Genomic DNA, 17,055 nt, shown 5'->3' on the forward strand with positions numbered 1-17,055 from the left:
GCTCCTCACTTGTATGAAACTAAGCTCGAGTTGTCAAGGTCTCTCACATCTCCTATTTGTTGATGACTCGATTTTCTTCTTAAAGGCTACCATGAGTAATTGTAACAGACTTCAATTGATTCTTGAAGAGTATTGTCAAGCATCGGGTCAATCCATCAACCTTGAAAAGTCATAAATTTATTTCTCTACAAATACCCCTGAGGCCTCCATAGAGGAAATTGCTATAGCCATGAATATTTCTATTGCGGATAAGCTTGGAATCTATCTAGGTCTTCCGTTACACTGGGGTAACTCCAAAAAGAAGGCGTTGGCCTATATCAGTGAAAGAATTCAACAAAAGTTGGAGGGATGGAAGGCCAATATCCTCTCCCAAGCCGGAAGGAAAATTCTGATCAAGGCGGTGGCAATGGTTGTCCCTGCATACCCCATGTCCATTTTTTTTTATGCCAATCACTCTTTGTAAGGCCGTCAACTCTGACATTGCAAATTTCTAGTGGGGTTTCTCTGGGGAAAAAAGAAAAAATCCACTGGAAAGCATGAGATATTTTATGCAAAAGTAAGTTGTTGGATGGTGGTATTAGTTTTAAGAATCTCCACACTTTTAATCTTGCACTTCTTGGGAAACAATGTTGGAGACTGATTGCAAACTCAGGATCTCTCTAGGGCAGAATCCTGAAGGCTCGGTATTTCCCTAACTCAACTTTCTTGAATGCAAACGAAGGCTGTAGACCTTCATGGGTGTGGAATAGCTTGCTAGCATGTAGAGAGGTGATTTTGGCAAATGCTATTTGGCAAGTTAGAGATGGAAAGAGTATTGATGTTTGGAAGGACTGTTGGGTCCCAAACAACCATGGAGGCATCATCATTCCCACAATCACTTCCCACAGATTCACTCCTTTGAGAGTTTTTGAGATTTTTGATACAACAAATGGTTGGAATATATCACATTTGAAGTCTTTCCTTTCAGATGAGGATACTAGAGCTATTAAGGCCATTCCGATTTGTGTGGATGGGATTGAGGACCGTCTAGTGTGGCCTTCATTGAAATGACTGATGTTATTTATTTTTTTTTTCACTTTTTCCATGTATTTCTTTCTTTATCTGCTTTGTGTTTTAGTTTCAGTCTTGCTTTTGTTGTTTTGTTCCTTTTTTTGCCTATTTGGCTTAATGAAATTATATTTCAGACAAAAAAAAAATAAATATAAATTTGGAGGGAGACCACAATGACCACAACACAATGACTTAATTAGGCCAAAAGAGAGTTAACCTTTTCCCAAAATAGGTGCAACTCACAAGCAAATGATTCAGCCTCCAAATAAGACACATTGGCAAGAAAAACGAAGTCTAAACACTTTTAGTTTACTAAATCAAGATTAACATAATAACAAAATCTTCATGTTCTAATGAAACACAACCTCGTCACACAAATTAACGTCTCAAACTTCAAAAGATCTTCACCAACAGCAAAGGCTGACACTCTTCAAGAAGACGTTAAAGATCACGATCATGATCACTATCACCGTCACGTGACAACAACAGATTCCACGTCGGAACTAAACACCGATTCGTTTAGTTATTCGGTCATTCCTAACTTTAATATTTTTTCCCAAACCATAGATCGAAAATTTTCTTGATCTAGCAGCACATAATTTTTTCCCAAACCATCACAGGACATGACCTTAAAAATAAAAGTCGCTATAGCACGTGTCCTACATACTCCATTGCCTTGTAGGAAAAAACAGTTAACAACTCCCCTCATATAGTCAGTCTTGTTTTCCTTCTGCAACGTATACTGGGCTGCCTCTTCTCACCCTTTTCTTCCATCTCTCACTTTCTCTCTCTAACCTAACCCACCCAATGGCCACCACCCAACCCTCCGAGAACGGCTCCGCCAAGGTCACCGAACCCGACCCGCAACCCGAATCCGCCGCCGCAACTCCCGCGCCCGACTCCGACCCGCTCTCCACCGAAATTCAGAACAACCAAGACTCCGAATCCGCTCCCAAATCGGATTCCGAGGCTCCGGCGACGACTTCCAGCAGCGATGCCGTCTCCGCCGCCGATAAAAGATGGCCCGGGTGGCCCGGCGACTGTGTTTTCCGGCTGATAGTGCCGGTTCTTAAGGTCGGGAGCATTATCGGAAGGAAGGGCGAGCTGATTAAGAAGATGTGCGAGGAGACTCGAGCTCGCATTCGCGTTCTTGACGGCGCCGCGGGGACTACTGATCGCATCGTGAGTTGTTTGCTTCCCTTTTCTCTATTTCTAGGGTTTGCTCTTTTTCAATTGCTTCGTTTTAATGCTTAACCAGGTGCTCTGCTTAGCTCATTTTTCATGATAAAGACTCAAATGTGTAGAAAAAAGTTGAATTTAGAGCTGGGTTCTTAGAAAGTATCAAGTTTTAAAAACCGGAATGAAGCTTTGGCCATTATGTAGGAACAATCGGCTTAGGGTTTATATTTTACCTGTATGAGCATGTACAATATGTAATTTAAATCTGAATTATTGGGAGATAAATAAAAACTGAAACTGCAAAACTGATGGAATTCTAGTATCTGGTTGTTAGATGCTTGCTTAGGAAATACTAGGAAGGCAATGATTTCTTTCGGAAATTCAGATCATTAATGGATGGCTATCGGAGATTTGATGATGTGCCATTGTTCCCTAAATTTTTTTGCATCCGGCACATAAGATATGTAACTATCGGCAAATCTGTTTCTTATTGAGATCCATCTGATTGATAATAATAATAAGATTTAAAGCCTTGATAAGAGATTTGAGATAATCTTTAGCTCTATGGTTCTCTTCCCATGGGAATCTTAATTCCTTGATCTCAGTGCGGTCTAGCAATGCTTCTTTGGCTGTAATTCTTCTTAGCACTTGCTTGGGAGTTGGGGCACACTTGCATGTGATTTCATTTGTTAGTTGGTTGGTTTTAGGTTGCTTAGTTAACTTATGATGTATTTACTTTTGGCTCTTTTATAAAATTATACTGGCACTCCAATCATAAATATGATTTCTAACAGATGTTTTCCATTATCTGTTTTACTGGAAAACAAGATATTTGTAAGTTTAGGGAAGACTGTCCAAGAGTTACCATTCACAGTTCTGTTGTAGATTTGACAAAGATGTAATTCTCTAATTGCACTTTTTAAGGGTTTGGAAATCTAATAAGGGAACTTTAGGTGCCTTTGTGTTGAATGCTTTTTGTGCTCTGCGTCTGAGATGACTTGTTAGCAACCTTCCACAGATTCTATAGTTGATTTCTTATTGCCTTTGCTGTCAAATCACTGATCATACCCCTACAGACATGATTACCAGACATGTCACTTATACAAGCGATTAACTGATATCTACATTGGTATCATTCTTTGTCACAACATTTCTAATGCAATTCTTTTTCTTAGGTGCTGATCTCTGGAAGGGAAGAGCCAGAGGCTCCTCTTTCCCCTGCAATGGATGCTGTAATAAGAGTATTCAAACGTGTCTCTGGATTATCTGAGAATGCAGGCGATGCAGAGTTGTCTGGCGCTGCTGGAGTTGCATTCTGTTCCATCCGTATGTTGGTAGCATCCACACAAGCAATTAATTTAATTGGAAAACAAGGATCGTTAATCAAATCTATACAGGAGAGTACTGCTGCCTCTGTGCGAGTATTGTCTGGAGGTATGCATTTAGTGTTGCACACTAGTGATTTTCTTTAATCAGTAAAAATCTGTTCAAGTCTTATTTTTTCTCTCCAACGCAGAGTATAATTTATGATGTTGCTGTTATATGTGGTTATCAATTTTCAATTTAGTAAGGGGTTACTTGCAGAAATTTGGAAAATTTGGACTCAAATGATCATTGTATTTAAGTTATCATTCTTTTATTTTGTTCTTTACCTTTGGATGCTTAGTATTTCTATCGGTCTAGATTCCAGTACTGTCTATACCTTTTATCCCTAGTTTTAGTTCATTCTCAAGTTTGTTTGTCTCTTCAGTATCATTGTTTCTTCTTTAAACAAGGCATCTGATATCTAATATTTGTTCTGGCAGAAGAGGTTCCATTCTATGCTGCAGCCGATGAGAGGATTATTGAAATGCAGGGAGAAACCTTAAAGGTGCTCAGAGCTCTAGAAGCAGTAGTGTCTCACTTGAGGAAGTTTTTGGTCGATCACAGTGTTCTTCCTCTTTTTGAGAAAACTGTAAGTTTAAATTGCGCTGATGTTTTCTGTGGTTTCTTTTCTTTGCATTGTTGTGTGTTGATTGTTAAATGGGTGCATCTTCAGTACACTGCTCCAATTTCTCAAGAACGCCAACCGGATCCTTGGGCTGACAAGTCGTTGCTTCATACTGCAACTCAAACTGTAGGTGGCACTAGTTATCCTCTCACAGCTACGCGGGAATCTTTGTTTCTCGGCCGTGAGACACAATTAGAATCACAACTCCCATCCTCAGGACTTTCCATTTATGGACAAGAGGCTGCTCTTTCTTCACTTCGTTCTTCAGGACTTGGCCGTCCTGGTGCTCCAATTGTTACTCAGGTTCGTCTCACTGATTCACCCTTTTAGCTTAAACTTCGTATGTTGCAGTAACAAAGCTCAGTTACGTCTAACTTGCACGATAACACACAACCATGGTCAACTTCGTTCTCTTAGCGTTTGCTATTCCACTCCTAAACCTGATTTAAATGGGTGTCATTGTAATATATGTGTCATGTTTAAAGCTCTTAATCTGAGGTCATGCACTCACTATGGAGTTGTATGCTTTACAAAAGGACGGTATATTTGAGAACAAATATCTTGATTTAGGGTGTATTGAAAAAAACTGTTGTCCATTGGAAACCTGCCAAAATGTGTCAGGCTGTGTTGCATATGCCAGTTCGGCAGTTTCTCTATGTATACTCTGAGTTTCTGTTGTTACAGTTGGAAACCTGTGAAAATGTGTCAGGCTGTGTTGCATATGCCAGTTACTCTGTGTATACTCTGAATTTCTGTTGTTGTTTGTAAAACAACTGTCAGTCATGTATCTTGTTGTTCCTTCATAACAATATATTCTCTGCTGCATCCAAACAATGCAAATCCTCTTGTCTTAGCTGAGGACTATTATTGGGGTTCTTGTATTTTGTCTATTCTTATATTAACTTAGTTTTTTTTTTTTTTTTTTTTTTTTTTTTCTTCTGCATTCTATAATCAGATTACGCAAACAATGCAAATTCCTCTGTCTTATGCTGAGGACATTATTGGGGTTGAAGGGAGGAGTATTGAATTTATTCGTCGTAGTAGTGGAGCCTTATTAACTGTACAAGAGAGCAGGGGACTACCTGATGAGATTACAGTGGAAATAAAAGGCACCTCATCACAGGTTCAGGCTGCTCAACAACTGATTCAGGTATGCATGCTAATGGGGCTTTTCTGTTCATTTGTTTTGTATGAATAAAGATAAATAAAGGAAAAGGGTGTTTCATCATTTTTTCGCTTTTATTGGGTGAAATATTTCTACTTTCATGTAATTACTCATGAAAACCTTCACACCACCACTATCAGTTGGGTTTAGAACTTGGTGGTTATCATTTTTTCGCTTTTATTGGATGAAATATTTCTACTTTCATGTAATTACTCATGAAAACCTTCACACCACCACTATCAGTTGGGTTTAGAACTTGGTGGTTCACTGAATTTATATTTTTCAATCAAATAAAATTATCTGAAGTAAGTCTTTGACAAGTTTGAAACAACAAACTTATTTGAGTAATATCTTTAGCAAGAAAAGGTTTCTGCTTGAACAAACTTGGTTTCTTTTCTTCTATATTTTCAGGAAGTTATAGCAACCAGCAACAAGGATCAAATTCCAAGCAGCTATGGCAGGATGGATACCGGATTGAGGTCATCCTACTCTCAGTTAGATTCTACATCTTACCCTTCCTCTTCAGTATCCTTGCTACCTTATGATGTGTATGGTAACTCATTACCATCACAACAACCTTATGGATCTTCTGGTCTAGGAGGAGGCTACAGCACGTTCAGGCTCTGAATCAAAATGGTAATCAAACACTAATGGTGGCTTCTCTACTTGGACTAGTTATTTCCAATTAATTCTGATTAGAGAAAATTTAATGCGCCTTGGTGTAGTATTTGTTAAGTGTCAGTGGGTTGGGATCTACATTATCTCATATCATCAGATTCGATCTGTTGGTAGCTTTTGAGGTTGCCAATCTTGAAGGGGGGATAATAGAAAAAAAAATGTACTAAAACAGTAGAAATTTTCTTTATGTTTCAAAAATATGTGCATTAGGTTAGCAGTGAGCATTTTGCAGTTCTGTTTTTTTTTCTTTCTTTTAATTGAATCAAACTTTATCTCCTAATTTCTTTCTGTTGAATACTTTGCTGAATTTTTGCCACCTCCATTCCTATAATCTTATCAGAGAAACATTTGTTAATAACTTAATATTCATGAATTATAATAATTCCTTACGAACTCCACCATTATAATGTAAAGACTAAAGAGATTGATGCGGGCTGTGGGTATAAGACGTGGAAAACTCTCGGACAGTCGGACTAGTATTAAAATGTAGAAGATTATGGGCATGAACAAGAATGCAGTATTTTAGTTGGTCAGATTTCAGAACTCATATTTAAAGAATATACATCTTATTGAACTCAATCTTCAGTAACGTCGATCAAGTAGAGGAACAATGTTCGATTAAAAAAAATAAATAATAGAACTTGTATTCTCACCAATCCCAAAGGAGAAACTCGATGGCCTCGTTGGAACTTTACTGGAAATTTTTCAATGGCACTAAATCCTGAATGGAAATCTAAATGGCCTCGTTAGAAATTCACCTCTTACCAAATGCAATCTCCGTTTGAATGGAAAATCTTGTGAAATATACTGTACAAATAAACCTTAATACGGACCAGGATAGCAGAAGAAGCCAAGACAAGAATTAAACCAGCACCGTTGTTAGTGAAGAAGACAACACTCTCAGCTCCTCTTTCTTCTCCTAACTATATACCGGTGTTATCTGCAAGCTGCTATTTTGAAACCACCCATTCTTAAACAAAAGCTTTCTTCTTCTTCTTCCTCTCCTCTGCTCTCAAATATTTGAGTTCAAAAGAAACCCAAAACAAAAAAATGCCGACGCTGAACCTGTTCACGAATGTTCCGGTCGACGCAGTGATAGTCTCCGACATTCTCAGGGACGCAACCAAAGCCGTCGCCAAAATCATTGGCAAACCCGAGTCCGTTAAGTCTCTCCCTTTCCTCCCTATTCTCTCTTCTTAATTCATCTTCCTGGGCGTGCGTGCACATAAGGTGTTCGATGAAAGTACTGAACCAACTGTAGAGTAAATTCTGCTGTTCATTCTTATTCATTGTTTACTTGTTCTGTTTTCTTCAGTATGTGATGATTTTGCTCAATGGGAGCGTGCCGATTGCGTTTGCGGGCACGGAAGAGCCGGCTGCGTATGGGGAATTGATCTCCATTGGGGGCATTGGACCCAGTGTTAATGGGAAGCTGAGTTCAACTATTGCAGAGATTCTGGAAACCAAGCTTTCCATAGAAAGCTCTCGCTTCTACATCAAATTCTATGACGTTCAGGTCAGTACAATAAACTAGTTTACAAACACGTGCAACTTTTGCTACTTTACTGCACTAGTGTTCAGTTTTGCAACTCAAAGTTCTATACATATAGCTCTTCATGTTGCATAAAACACTTTGGGTTTATCCGACCTTGCAAATAGTGTTTCCTGCTTCGTTTTTGGTGCTACTAGTTTAGATTTTGAAACAGCTTGTTAATGAACTGGATAATAAGGTTTGCTTTTTCAATGTGCTAATCAGTATATAATCCTAATGCACTAGTCAAACGAATTACTGTATAGATCAGTTCTTTGATTCGGTTAACATTCTGATCAGTAGACTTTGTTCGAGTATCTGTGGTAGTAGTATGGATATTGTTGAACATGTTAAAGTCGTTACCCAGCACTTATTTCAACAATGCTTATTCAGTATTGAGCTGCTCCTTATTGTTTGCTTATCAGTTTGTGCGCTCATCTTTTCTGTTGCAGCGGCCATTCTTTGGCTTTAATGGCTCAACATTCTGATCACAACTGTGTGGGGACTGTTTGAAGACTGGCTTGCTATTGGCTTACTCTTTCCCTCAGTAATTCTCGCTAAGATGAAACAAGTCTGTTAAGAGTACTGTTCGATGTGATTATTTAACATTTATCTTTATGAAAAAGAGTTCATCTGAGATTCTGAGCTTCATTATTTACTAGTTGCCGTGGTGACATTTGATGAAGAGGAAAGTGTTGAAACAGGAGGCCTTGAGTCAACACTTGCTTGCAACTATCATAGAATGAGAAATGTTCTCAGTTCTCACATTCCAAGATTTAATGGTCGTCATGCTCACTCTTTCTAACATGGAGGATTGATATTAAAGAGCAAATGTTTCTTCAAATGCTGGAACTGGAATCAGATTCGGAAGCAACATATTAAATTCGATTTAGGTTTGTAATTCTGAACTATCATTAGCAGACAGACCCAACAACAAAACTCTGTTCGGTTGTAACGACATGGGGTCCCAAAGATGATGATCTTCTTGCTGTGCTGAAGCTTCTACAGTCACAAAATCATTAGCAGCTGGAGCTGATACAAGGAGATGACGTTCACGGCTGGGGGGAAGAGCAAAATACCTTACTTTAGGCAACCTACCTTGGTGTGTTCTAATTCTTTCAGTACTATCAAAGTTTTGCCTTACCTTTCCTCAAAAGAAAAAAGTTCTGCCTTTGCCTTCACTTGAGTGGTCAGTAGTAGTCACTAATTCCCAACAAGGTTCTTAGTCTCTAGCAAACACGAAGGGAGTTGTCAGCTGTGATTGATTCGTTAAGGCTCATTCATCCTAGAAACTAGAAAGGCTCCTCTCGCCCTGGACAATTTTGGCTGGAACATTTAATTATTTTGCTAATGATTTACTAGTTAAAAATAATTCGTCATTTTTACCTTTTCATTTTATATGGAGAATATTTTGCACTAAACTATCAAACACATTTTCAAATTTTGAAAATAAAATTTTGTTGATATTTCATGAATCATTTTCAAAATCGTTACCGAACAATCCATTAACTTTTTAGTTACAAAATTATAGTTCTTTCATAAAAGTGATTATAAATGCTCTAATATCTCTTCTTAATTTTATTATATTATACTAATTAAAGTGATGGTAAATATCATAATGACTGAGGCAATCACCAATTCTGATACAGGAAGAGACCCAAAATTAACTTCTCCATATGGGACAAATGGAAACAAATGCATGTACATATATAGTAGCGATTTTGGTATATGATGTCGGAAGAGCGGTTGTCCTTTATAGTTTTTAGGTGGGCCGTAAGGAATCAGTTTGGTTATAATTGAACCGTATCGGTTCTTGTCCATTGGAGGAGTAGGAAAACTATTATGTCCGTCACCACCCACAGCCACTCTCATTAGGTTTTTTTTTTTTTTTTTTTTTTGTTTAAATGAAACCAACTCTCATAGTTTGTAATTCTGAATTTTATTGTATAGAATTTTCCTTTCTCAAAAAAAATTTAAAAAAAAAAGAAAAGAAATATTAACTTCTCCAAGGCACAAATGGAAACAATAGCATGTACATCAGTACATGCATGCACATCTCTCAAATGGTAAGGTATCATAGCATTTACACAGCTCTACCGAAAAGAAAAACAATTTCTTAGCTTTTATACAGTTTAACCAAAAAGGAAAAGACATCATAGTTTTACACGACCTCCACACATATGCACATAGTGATTAATATAAATCAGACCCCCAATGCTTCACTTCCACAGGTTTGCTCTTTGAGAATCGAAAATGGCAGCACCTCCCCAACCCATTCTAATCTTCTTCCTCATTACAGTCTCTGCGTTCCATCTGACATTGTCGAAACCTAATGGTTTCACCCTCAAGCTCATCCCCAGGGACTCCCCCGAATCTCCAATATACCCAGGAAACCTCACCACACTCGAACGAATCGAAAATTGATCGAGTTCTCCCAAGCCAGGGCTCGCTATATAGAACTAACCTCGTCTCCAAATGCAATCACCTTGTACCCCGAAAACATACGTCTCACTTTGCTTCGTGATAACTTCTTCTACATGGTGCAGGTAGGTGTTGGAACTCCAGCCACAGGAGTGTTCTTGCTTCTAGACACCGGCGGTGGCCTAATCTGGACGCAGTGCCTACCTTGCTTAAACTGCTACCCCCAAAGAACTCCCATGTTCGACTCGAGTAAATCCAGCACGTATCAAAAGCTTCCTTGCAGCCACCCTTTTTGTCAGGGAGACCATCCCCTCTACCAATGTGTCAGTAATGAATGTGTCTACAATATTAACTACGGTGGAGGGGCATCAACTGCAGGCATCGCTTCCATAGAAACATTCACATTCCCCGTTGACACCGCCACAACTGTAAGACTTGGTCCAGTTGTTTTCGGCTGCTCAAAGTATACCAAAAACGTTCAATTTGCCAAAGGTGGTGCCATTTCAGGGATCTTGGGATTGAGCTTGTCTCCGGATTCGTTGGCTTCACAATTGGGTGCAGTGACACAGAAACGTTTCTCATATTGCTTAGTACCGTTCACTCAAGCACAGCAGGCACCAAGTCTTGTAAGGTTTGGGGATGATATTCCCCACCCATCCTCAAATATTCAGATAACTCCTTTTGTACCTACACCCGGATCTCATTACTTTCAGTTAAATTTGTTGGATATAAGTGTCGGATTTAACAAGCTAGGGTTACCCCCGGGTACCTTTGCCGTGGCGCCAGACGGTTCAGGCGGCTGCATCATCGACTCCGGTGCGCTGATTCCTCAGATCAATCAAAATGTTGTAGGAGGAATCAATGCCTACAGGAAGGTGATGTTTGCATTTCAAAGCTTCTATAATTCTTTCCAGCAGCTTACCAGGATCGGTAAAGTGCCTCAAGGGTTTGCATTGTGTTATAAGTATCCTCCAGATTTCAATCAATTCACCACTATGACATATCATTTTGAGGATGCGGATTATACTGTGGATTCCAAGTATGTGAATTTTTATGACGAGCAGGGAGGCTACTTTTGAGCATGGCATCAACAAAATATGAGGGTGACGTACAATGGCAACACTAACTCACTCGAATTCTCTGTTGAGACTTGTTCGAATGATATTTAGTTCCTTTTATTTTCTAGCTCCCTCTTTGTTATGGGATTGTGTAACTCTATGTATCGTTCAATAATTTGGCAGGTTGAAGAATTTCGAACTAAGTTTTGCTTCATTATATTGTGAAACATTCTGTCTTTGATTCGTTTGTGAAAATGCATAATGAAGCTCTATTATCCTTTTTTTTTTTGTCTTGGATCATGGGCGAGGGGAGAATCGAATTTGTGACATCTTCAAAACTTTCTTGGAGAAAATTAAATGTCTTAACCAGTAGACTAAATGGTATTTGACGTGCTGCATTATCTTCAATTTGGCCAGTTAGCTGATCTGATGCTAAACTTGATGAAAAACAATGCCACCGGTTAGTTGTCAAGCTATTGAATCTGAACTGGGAGGGGGGCACTCTAGCTTATTTGACAATTAGTGCTTCAAAGTGCTATGCAAAACTTATTTGCACAGCAACTAGGTGCCATTTACGTACCTTATTGTTTAACTGTATATAATGCACTTGCTGCATTTTTCATTGCTGGTAGAAATTTTGATGACTCTGGAAATAAAATGGATTACTTTTTACTGATATATGTTTATATGGTGAAAGATATATATTTCTAAAAACAGCGCAGTCATGAACTCAGAATATGACAGAGCTAGGTTCGATTTGCTCAAGTGATAAGGATGGTTGTGTTTTGGCCACGCGTCTCAGTAGGGGCAGAGTCGGAACTCCGGTGACTCAAAAGTAAAGAAAAGGAGATTTGCGGGGCGTGCCACCGCGCGGACGCGGAACGAGAACGGTGCGCGTTCTTGACTTCTAATCAGGCGAAGTAGAGCTCCAGTGTCACCTCGCGGGCGAGGAATTACGAGCAGACTATCTGGTCACCTGTGAATCGATACTCACTGTTCGAAATGAGCAAAGCAACAATTAGGGAGGAGAGGCGAGTCCAGACGGGCTCTGAGATCTAAGGCGAGGTTTACTTAGAACTTAGGGTTTCGAGGATGCTCGAGGATTTGTACTTGTTTTTGTATGATTGATTGTGTCCCTTCATTTGTTGTGTCGAGCTCCCTTATATAGCGATCCGCAAGCAATTGGCAGAGACCTAATCACAACCCCCTCGGACCCCGCAATTAGAATCCCACAAGAATACGACCAGCTCGCGAGCCACGCGATCCATGCAACACGTGTCCAGAACAGACCTCGCCTAGGTCTTGCTCACCGCCCCGCATCATCACTGTAGCGTCGTACGCGAACTCAAACACTAAGCGATACTATCCCGCCGAGCACTACAGTCCATTTCCAACTCTACCTCGCCATGCTCTGTAGAATCCTATACGAACTGAAACAAAGGATCCCGTGAGGACATCGAATCCCGCGGGGTATCGGAATCCTTGCAAAACTCCAGCTCGCGTGGAGCCAGACTTCGCCACCCTTCATGGGCTTCGCATTAAAAAAGGGCCACAAGTATTGGCCCAAATGTTATCCAAAACGTACCCCGAGTCTTGGACCAAAAATACCCACTGGGATCAAACATTGCCCCCTAGGCCTTGAGCTTAATCCATTTCGCAATGAATAAGCGAAAAGGCCTAAATGAGCCATTTACCGGAATTCGCAATTCAAAAGGTGCTGACGTTTCGGCATTATCGCCTCCCTTCATCATTGCGACTGTTTGAAATTTGAAACGCGCTGACGTTTCGGTCGTCATCGCGTCTCCTCATTACGGCTACTGATTGAAAAGACGTTACGGTCCGTCTCCTTTATAAACCTCGATGCGGGTCCCCACATCTCACCATCGCTTTCCAATCAAACTTTTCCCTTTCTTCTGTAACCAACAAAACTTCACCACCGGACTCACTCCACCCAGAAACAATGGCTCCCAAACCAACTGCTAACGATCCAAACCTTAACCTCACGGCGGCGAGCTCTTGGTCGACCGGCCTCGCTCGCCGTTTTGCCAACAACCCTCCTCAAGGAACACCCATTTATTTCCTTGAAACAGGGGCAGCCCTGCTCGGTCCGACTCCTTCACAACCTCCGTCCGCCGCTGATCTGAGCCACTATACCGCCTCCGTGCGCCGACCAATCCTTGCCCAGCGTCGCGAACCGGGAAACTTCGCCTCCTGGTTTCACCAAGCCCGCTCTCATACAAATATCCGGGTCGGGGAATGGCCCAGCGTCACCGCGGAGGACCGGGCATGGTACACGGCTCGCCTTCAGACCGACCAAGCGATCTGGAAAGCAACCGGCATCAACGAAGCCATTGCCTTGAGCTTCTCACTGCCTCCTCATGCTGATTGAGCACCCATTGCTGCTGCGGCCTGCTTATGGAACAGTGCCACCAACACTTTCGATTTTCCTTTCGGGCAAATGGGCATTTCTCTACTAGACATCCTCGCCATCACCGGGCTGCCGATTCATGCAAAGCCATATGTGCCAGGCGACTTTGCATCGACCGAGTTTACGCACTCCTGCAACCTGGGGGCCCGCCGCGCCCTAAAAGGCTCGTATGGAGTATGGAGGAAGTTCTACATCGGCCATGCAGAACAACACGAAGGAGGTATCGCTTTCCTTGAGTACTGGCTTGATAAATTGATATTCTGTGGCAGTGCTCATAAACCTACAGGGAAATGGACAAAGCTGGCCGAGGCACTCTACAATGGAATCGAAGTAGGGCTAGGGCAGCCCGTGCTGGGCGCGCTCTACCGGACCCTGCACATGCTGTCCGTAAGACCCTTCCATCTCTCTGCTGGCCCTCTGTGGATCCTGGATTTATGGACGCAGCTTTACTTCCCGCTCTTCCGGCGAGCCCCACTGGAATTCCTGCCCGAGGACCAACTGCTTGGCTTCGCGGTGTGCAGGAACACTGCGAACCGGACTCCCCTGTCCTTCTTCGCCAGCCTCTCCATCTTGTTCAACCAACTCGAACCGCCTCCCACCACAGACATGATGGTTCGCCGGCGCCATCCTGAAGTCTTATCGACGGGCTTCTTCCCGCGCTCTGATTCGGACTCAGATGCCAAGACCGTCTTCATGAGAGCATCCTCATGCTGCGACCTTCAGCTCACCGAGGATGAACAAGGCTTCGAGCTATATGCCCCTAACCACTTCGCCAGACAACTCGGCTTCTTTCAAGGGATCCCCTACCCACTCTTCCATTCGGTGAACAAGTAGACCTCCTGGAGGAAGATTGGCGAGTCCGACCGGGTCACCCCGCTGCAGAACATTTTCCCTCTCACTCCTGACTTGCTCGAGATCGAGCCTTCACTGGGCGTTGACCCCGCCTATCTTTTTTGGTGGCGATCTTTGTCCGACAACCATTGGGGGTTCCTAGATGATGCTGTCTTTGCTGCCATCTTTTATCCCCTATATGACACTTTGGGCGAGTCAGATCGCGTCATTCTTGATGCCCAGCGCGACCGTGAAGAGAGCAGTTCAAAGGCTGTGACAGGATCTAGGCCTGCGCTCCCGCCAGTTCCCGCTACTCGTCGCTCGACCGGGATCGTCATCCGAGAACGCGATCTCGCACCCGAGGTATGCCACTAACTGTGTAAATTCCATACCGCCTTTACCACCTCAACAAAATGCTTCCTCCTAACTCTCCTGTCTACCTTCACAGTCTGCCCCCCGCCGGAGATCTATCAGAAGACTCGAGGATGCCGGAGACAAAGGGAAAGCACCTGCCTAAGAGGAAACCGCGGCGGGTCATGACGGTGAGGCCGCTCCCATCGTTACCCGGCCAACGAGAGGCGAAAGCTCGCGGAAGCGCCCTATCGAGGACGAAGAAGAGCTGCTAGAGGATGAACGATATCGGCAAGAGCACGCCTTGGTAAGTGACCCTTCTTCGAACCAAACTCCTCAAAGCCAACAAACGATTTGCTAACTTTGCCCTTGACAGGTTCGCCGCCGCATCCGACCTCGCCTCGCTGTCATTGAAGGAGCAACAACGATAGTTGAAATCCCAGCCCCGGAACCAATCGTTGGGGATCAAACCATGGTTACCGAGGAAGTCGTCATGCGACCCCCTTCTCCAACCGACACTCTAGGCGAAACTGGCCCGACTCTAGAGCTTACCTCGGCTCCTGCTCAAGATGAAGATTTCGTCCAGTCCACCCGGCTTTCTGACTTTGCTGCCCCTTCGGCGGTTCCGCCAAAGGACTTCCAACCGGTGCTTGAGCTCTCTCCTCCGCAACCAGACTTAGCGGCTCAGACCACCGAAGAACCGATAGTCCCTACTCGGTTTGAGGTCCCGCCGCCCGTTCCAGAGATTGAGGCAGTTGCAGAGGTTGAACCAACCACTCCGGCCCCAACGAGAACATCTGGCGAGGCGGCTTCTTCTTTGGCTACCCGGACCGCTCCTCTTCGGGCCCGGATTACCCCGCCTGCCGATCCAGAGCCCATTCGCCTGGCCCGGGCTTTCTTTCACGGGTTACTGCGCCAAGGTCCCCACATGAACGTATTCGACTTGGTGAGGCGCGCCCGCGAGGCCCATGAAGCTCTGATTCGGCACCTCGCTGGGAGCAACCCTGCTCTAGACCATGTGTTGGAACTCACCGACGCTGTCGAGCTGCAGGCTCGCTGAGTTCAAGATGTCGGTGCCCAGTCGGCTGCTCACGAGAAAGTCCGCCAAACCTTAGACGATCAGATGGCAGCCCTTTTAGCCGAGCTCGATGACGCTGAAAACCCTGAGGCATCGTCAGAGAACCCATGCACTGTCTATGCTCGGCAAGTGGAGGCCCTGGAGGTTCAGATAGCGGAGCTGCAAGCTCAGCTTGCTCAAGCTCGCCAGAACTTGGCCCGAGCTGAAGAGGCAGAAACCCGTGTGCAGGCCGCGGAAGAGACCCAGGAAGCTTTGGACTCGGCTGCTGCTGCTGCCGACGAAGCCCAAGCCCAGGCAGACGTTGAAGAGTTGGTCTTAGAAGGCCTTCTCATAGATTTGTATAGGGCTTCTAGGCGGGTTTAGGCCCGATCAGCGCTTTGCCCCCTTTGTATGAACCTTTATAATATTATTATTAAATCAAATTTTCCCCGCTCTTGTCAACTCTTGTGTAAGAACTGCCTTCCCGGGAAAAAATCTTCTTCCAAGATTTGGTGGGGGTTTCCAATGCAACTACTCGCTTGGAACGCGGGTAGTCATTATGGAACAACGCGTCCGACCTTATCTCCAAAGCTTATATCTCGGAGCAAATCGCTGCATGGAGGACATCTGTTGAAAGGAAAATCACCCTTCTCGCCTATAAAAAGAAACGCTTGGCCGGGGCGAAGCACCAGTTAAGTCTTTGCCCCCTTGCCATGGGCTCTTATACCCTTCTGTACATCCTCTTGTCCCTTCTTAAAGCAAAGCCCCCACCTCACATTTTCACTCTTCGTTTTTTTCTGATTCTGAAAATCTATTCTCAGGCCGGGAGTGATTCTGAAAATCTACTCTCAGGTCAAGCCTTTGTTGGACGAACTAATGGTTGGGTACCTTCTGCCTTGCACCGGCTGTTCTGTCCAAACGTGAGGCTCTCGAGGCTCCGTAACCGCTTGCGCTTCAGGTTTTGGCCAGTGCCTTTCAAACACCTTCCAGGCATGACCGGTAGCATGAGGGACGCTGGTCCAGTGGACCTCTAGCTTCCCAACAATTTGTCTTAGGTCCGGGCCGGTGTTAAGGCTCGTGCTGGTCTAAAGAAGCGGGACGTTTGTCAACTTTAAACGAAGGATGTGGCGGCAGTCTCTTCTTCAACCCTGCAAGATATGCGGGTTGAGGCTTCCAATATCTGCAGATCTATGCCTTCGTTTGTAAACATAGTCTAATTTCACCCTTTCTGTCAATGTAGTTGCTTCGGTCGCAAAGCCGATGTTCGAAACTTGTATTGAAACAACGCCAAAAAAAGGCAAAATAAATGAATTTAT

At 43.3% G+C, this 17,055-nt stretch overlaps 3 protein-coding genes across 3 annotated transcripts; all 3 read left to right on the top strand.

The window, feature by feature from the left end:
* The first annotated feature begins 1,814 nt into the window (after window positions 1-1,814).
* On the top strand, window positions 1,815-6,551 carry LOC101295410 (poly(rC)-binding protein 3-like). The gene is made up of 6 exons (XM_004296445.1): window positions 1,815-2,232; window positions 3,405-3,663; window positions 4,035-4,183; window positions 4,268-4,522; window positions 5,175-5,369; window positions 5,796-6,551. Exons 1-6 carry the CDS (start codon window positions 1,858-1,860, stop codon window positions 6,009-6,011), a joined length of 1,449 nt encoding a protein of 482 aa, XP_004296493.1. The 5' UTR covers window positions 1,815-1,857; the 3' UTR covers window positions 6,012-6,551.
* A 340-nt stretch (window positions 6,552-6,891) lies between these two features.
* On the top strand, window positions 6,892-8,743 carry LOC101295703 (macrophage migration inhibitory factor homolog). The gene is made up of 3 exons (XM_004296446.1): window positions 6,892-7,223; window positions 7,378-7,578; window positions 8,046-8,743. Exons 1-3 carry the CDS (start codon window positions 7,113-7,115, stop codon window positions 8,079-8,081), a joined length of 348 nt encoding a protein of 115 aa, XP_004296494.1. The 5' UTR covers window positions 6,892-7,112; the 3' UTR covers window positions 8,082-8,743.
* A 1,387-nt stretch (window positions 8,744-10,130) lies between these two features.
* On the top strand, window positions 10,131-11,093 carry LOC101302064 (aspartic proteinase nepenthesin-2-like). Its single transcript, XM_004297855.1, has one exon. The coding sequence runs from the start codon at window positions 10,131-10,133 to the stop codon at window positions 11,091-11,093; it is 963 nt and encodes a 320-aa protein (XP_004297903.1).
* Window positions 11,094-17,055: the final 5,962 nt, after the last annotated feature.

Source organism: Fragaria vesca, linkage group LG4, assembly GCF_000184155.1.
Source record: "Fragaria vesca subsp. vesca linkage group LG4, FraVesHawaii_1.0, whole genome shotgun sequence".
NCBI classification, from domain to species: Eukaryota; Viridiplantae; Streptophyta; class Magnoliopsida; order Rosales; family Rosaceae; genus Fragaria; species Fragaria vesca.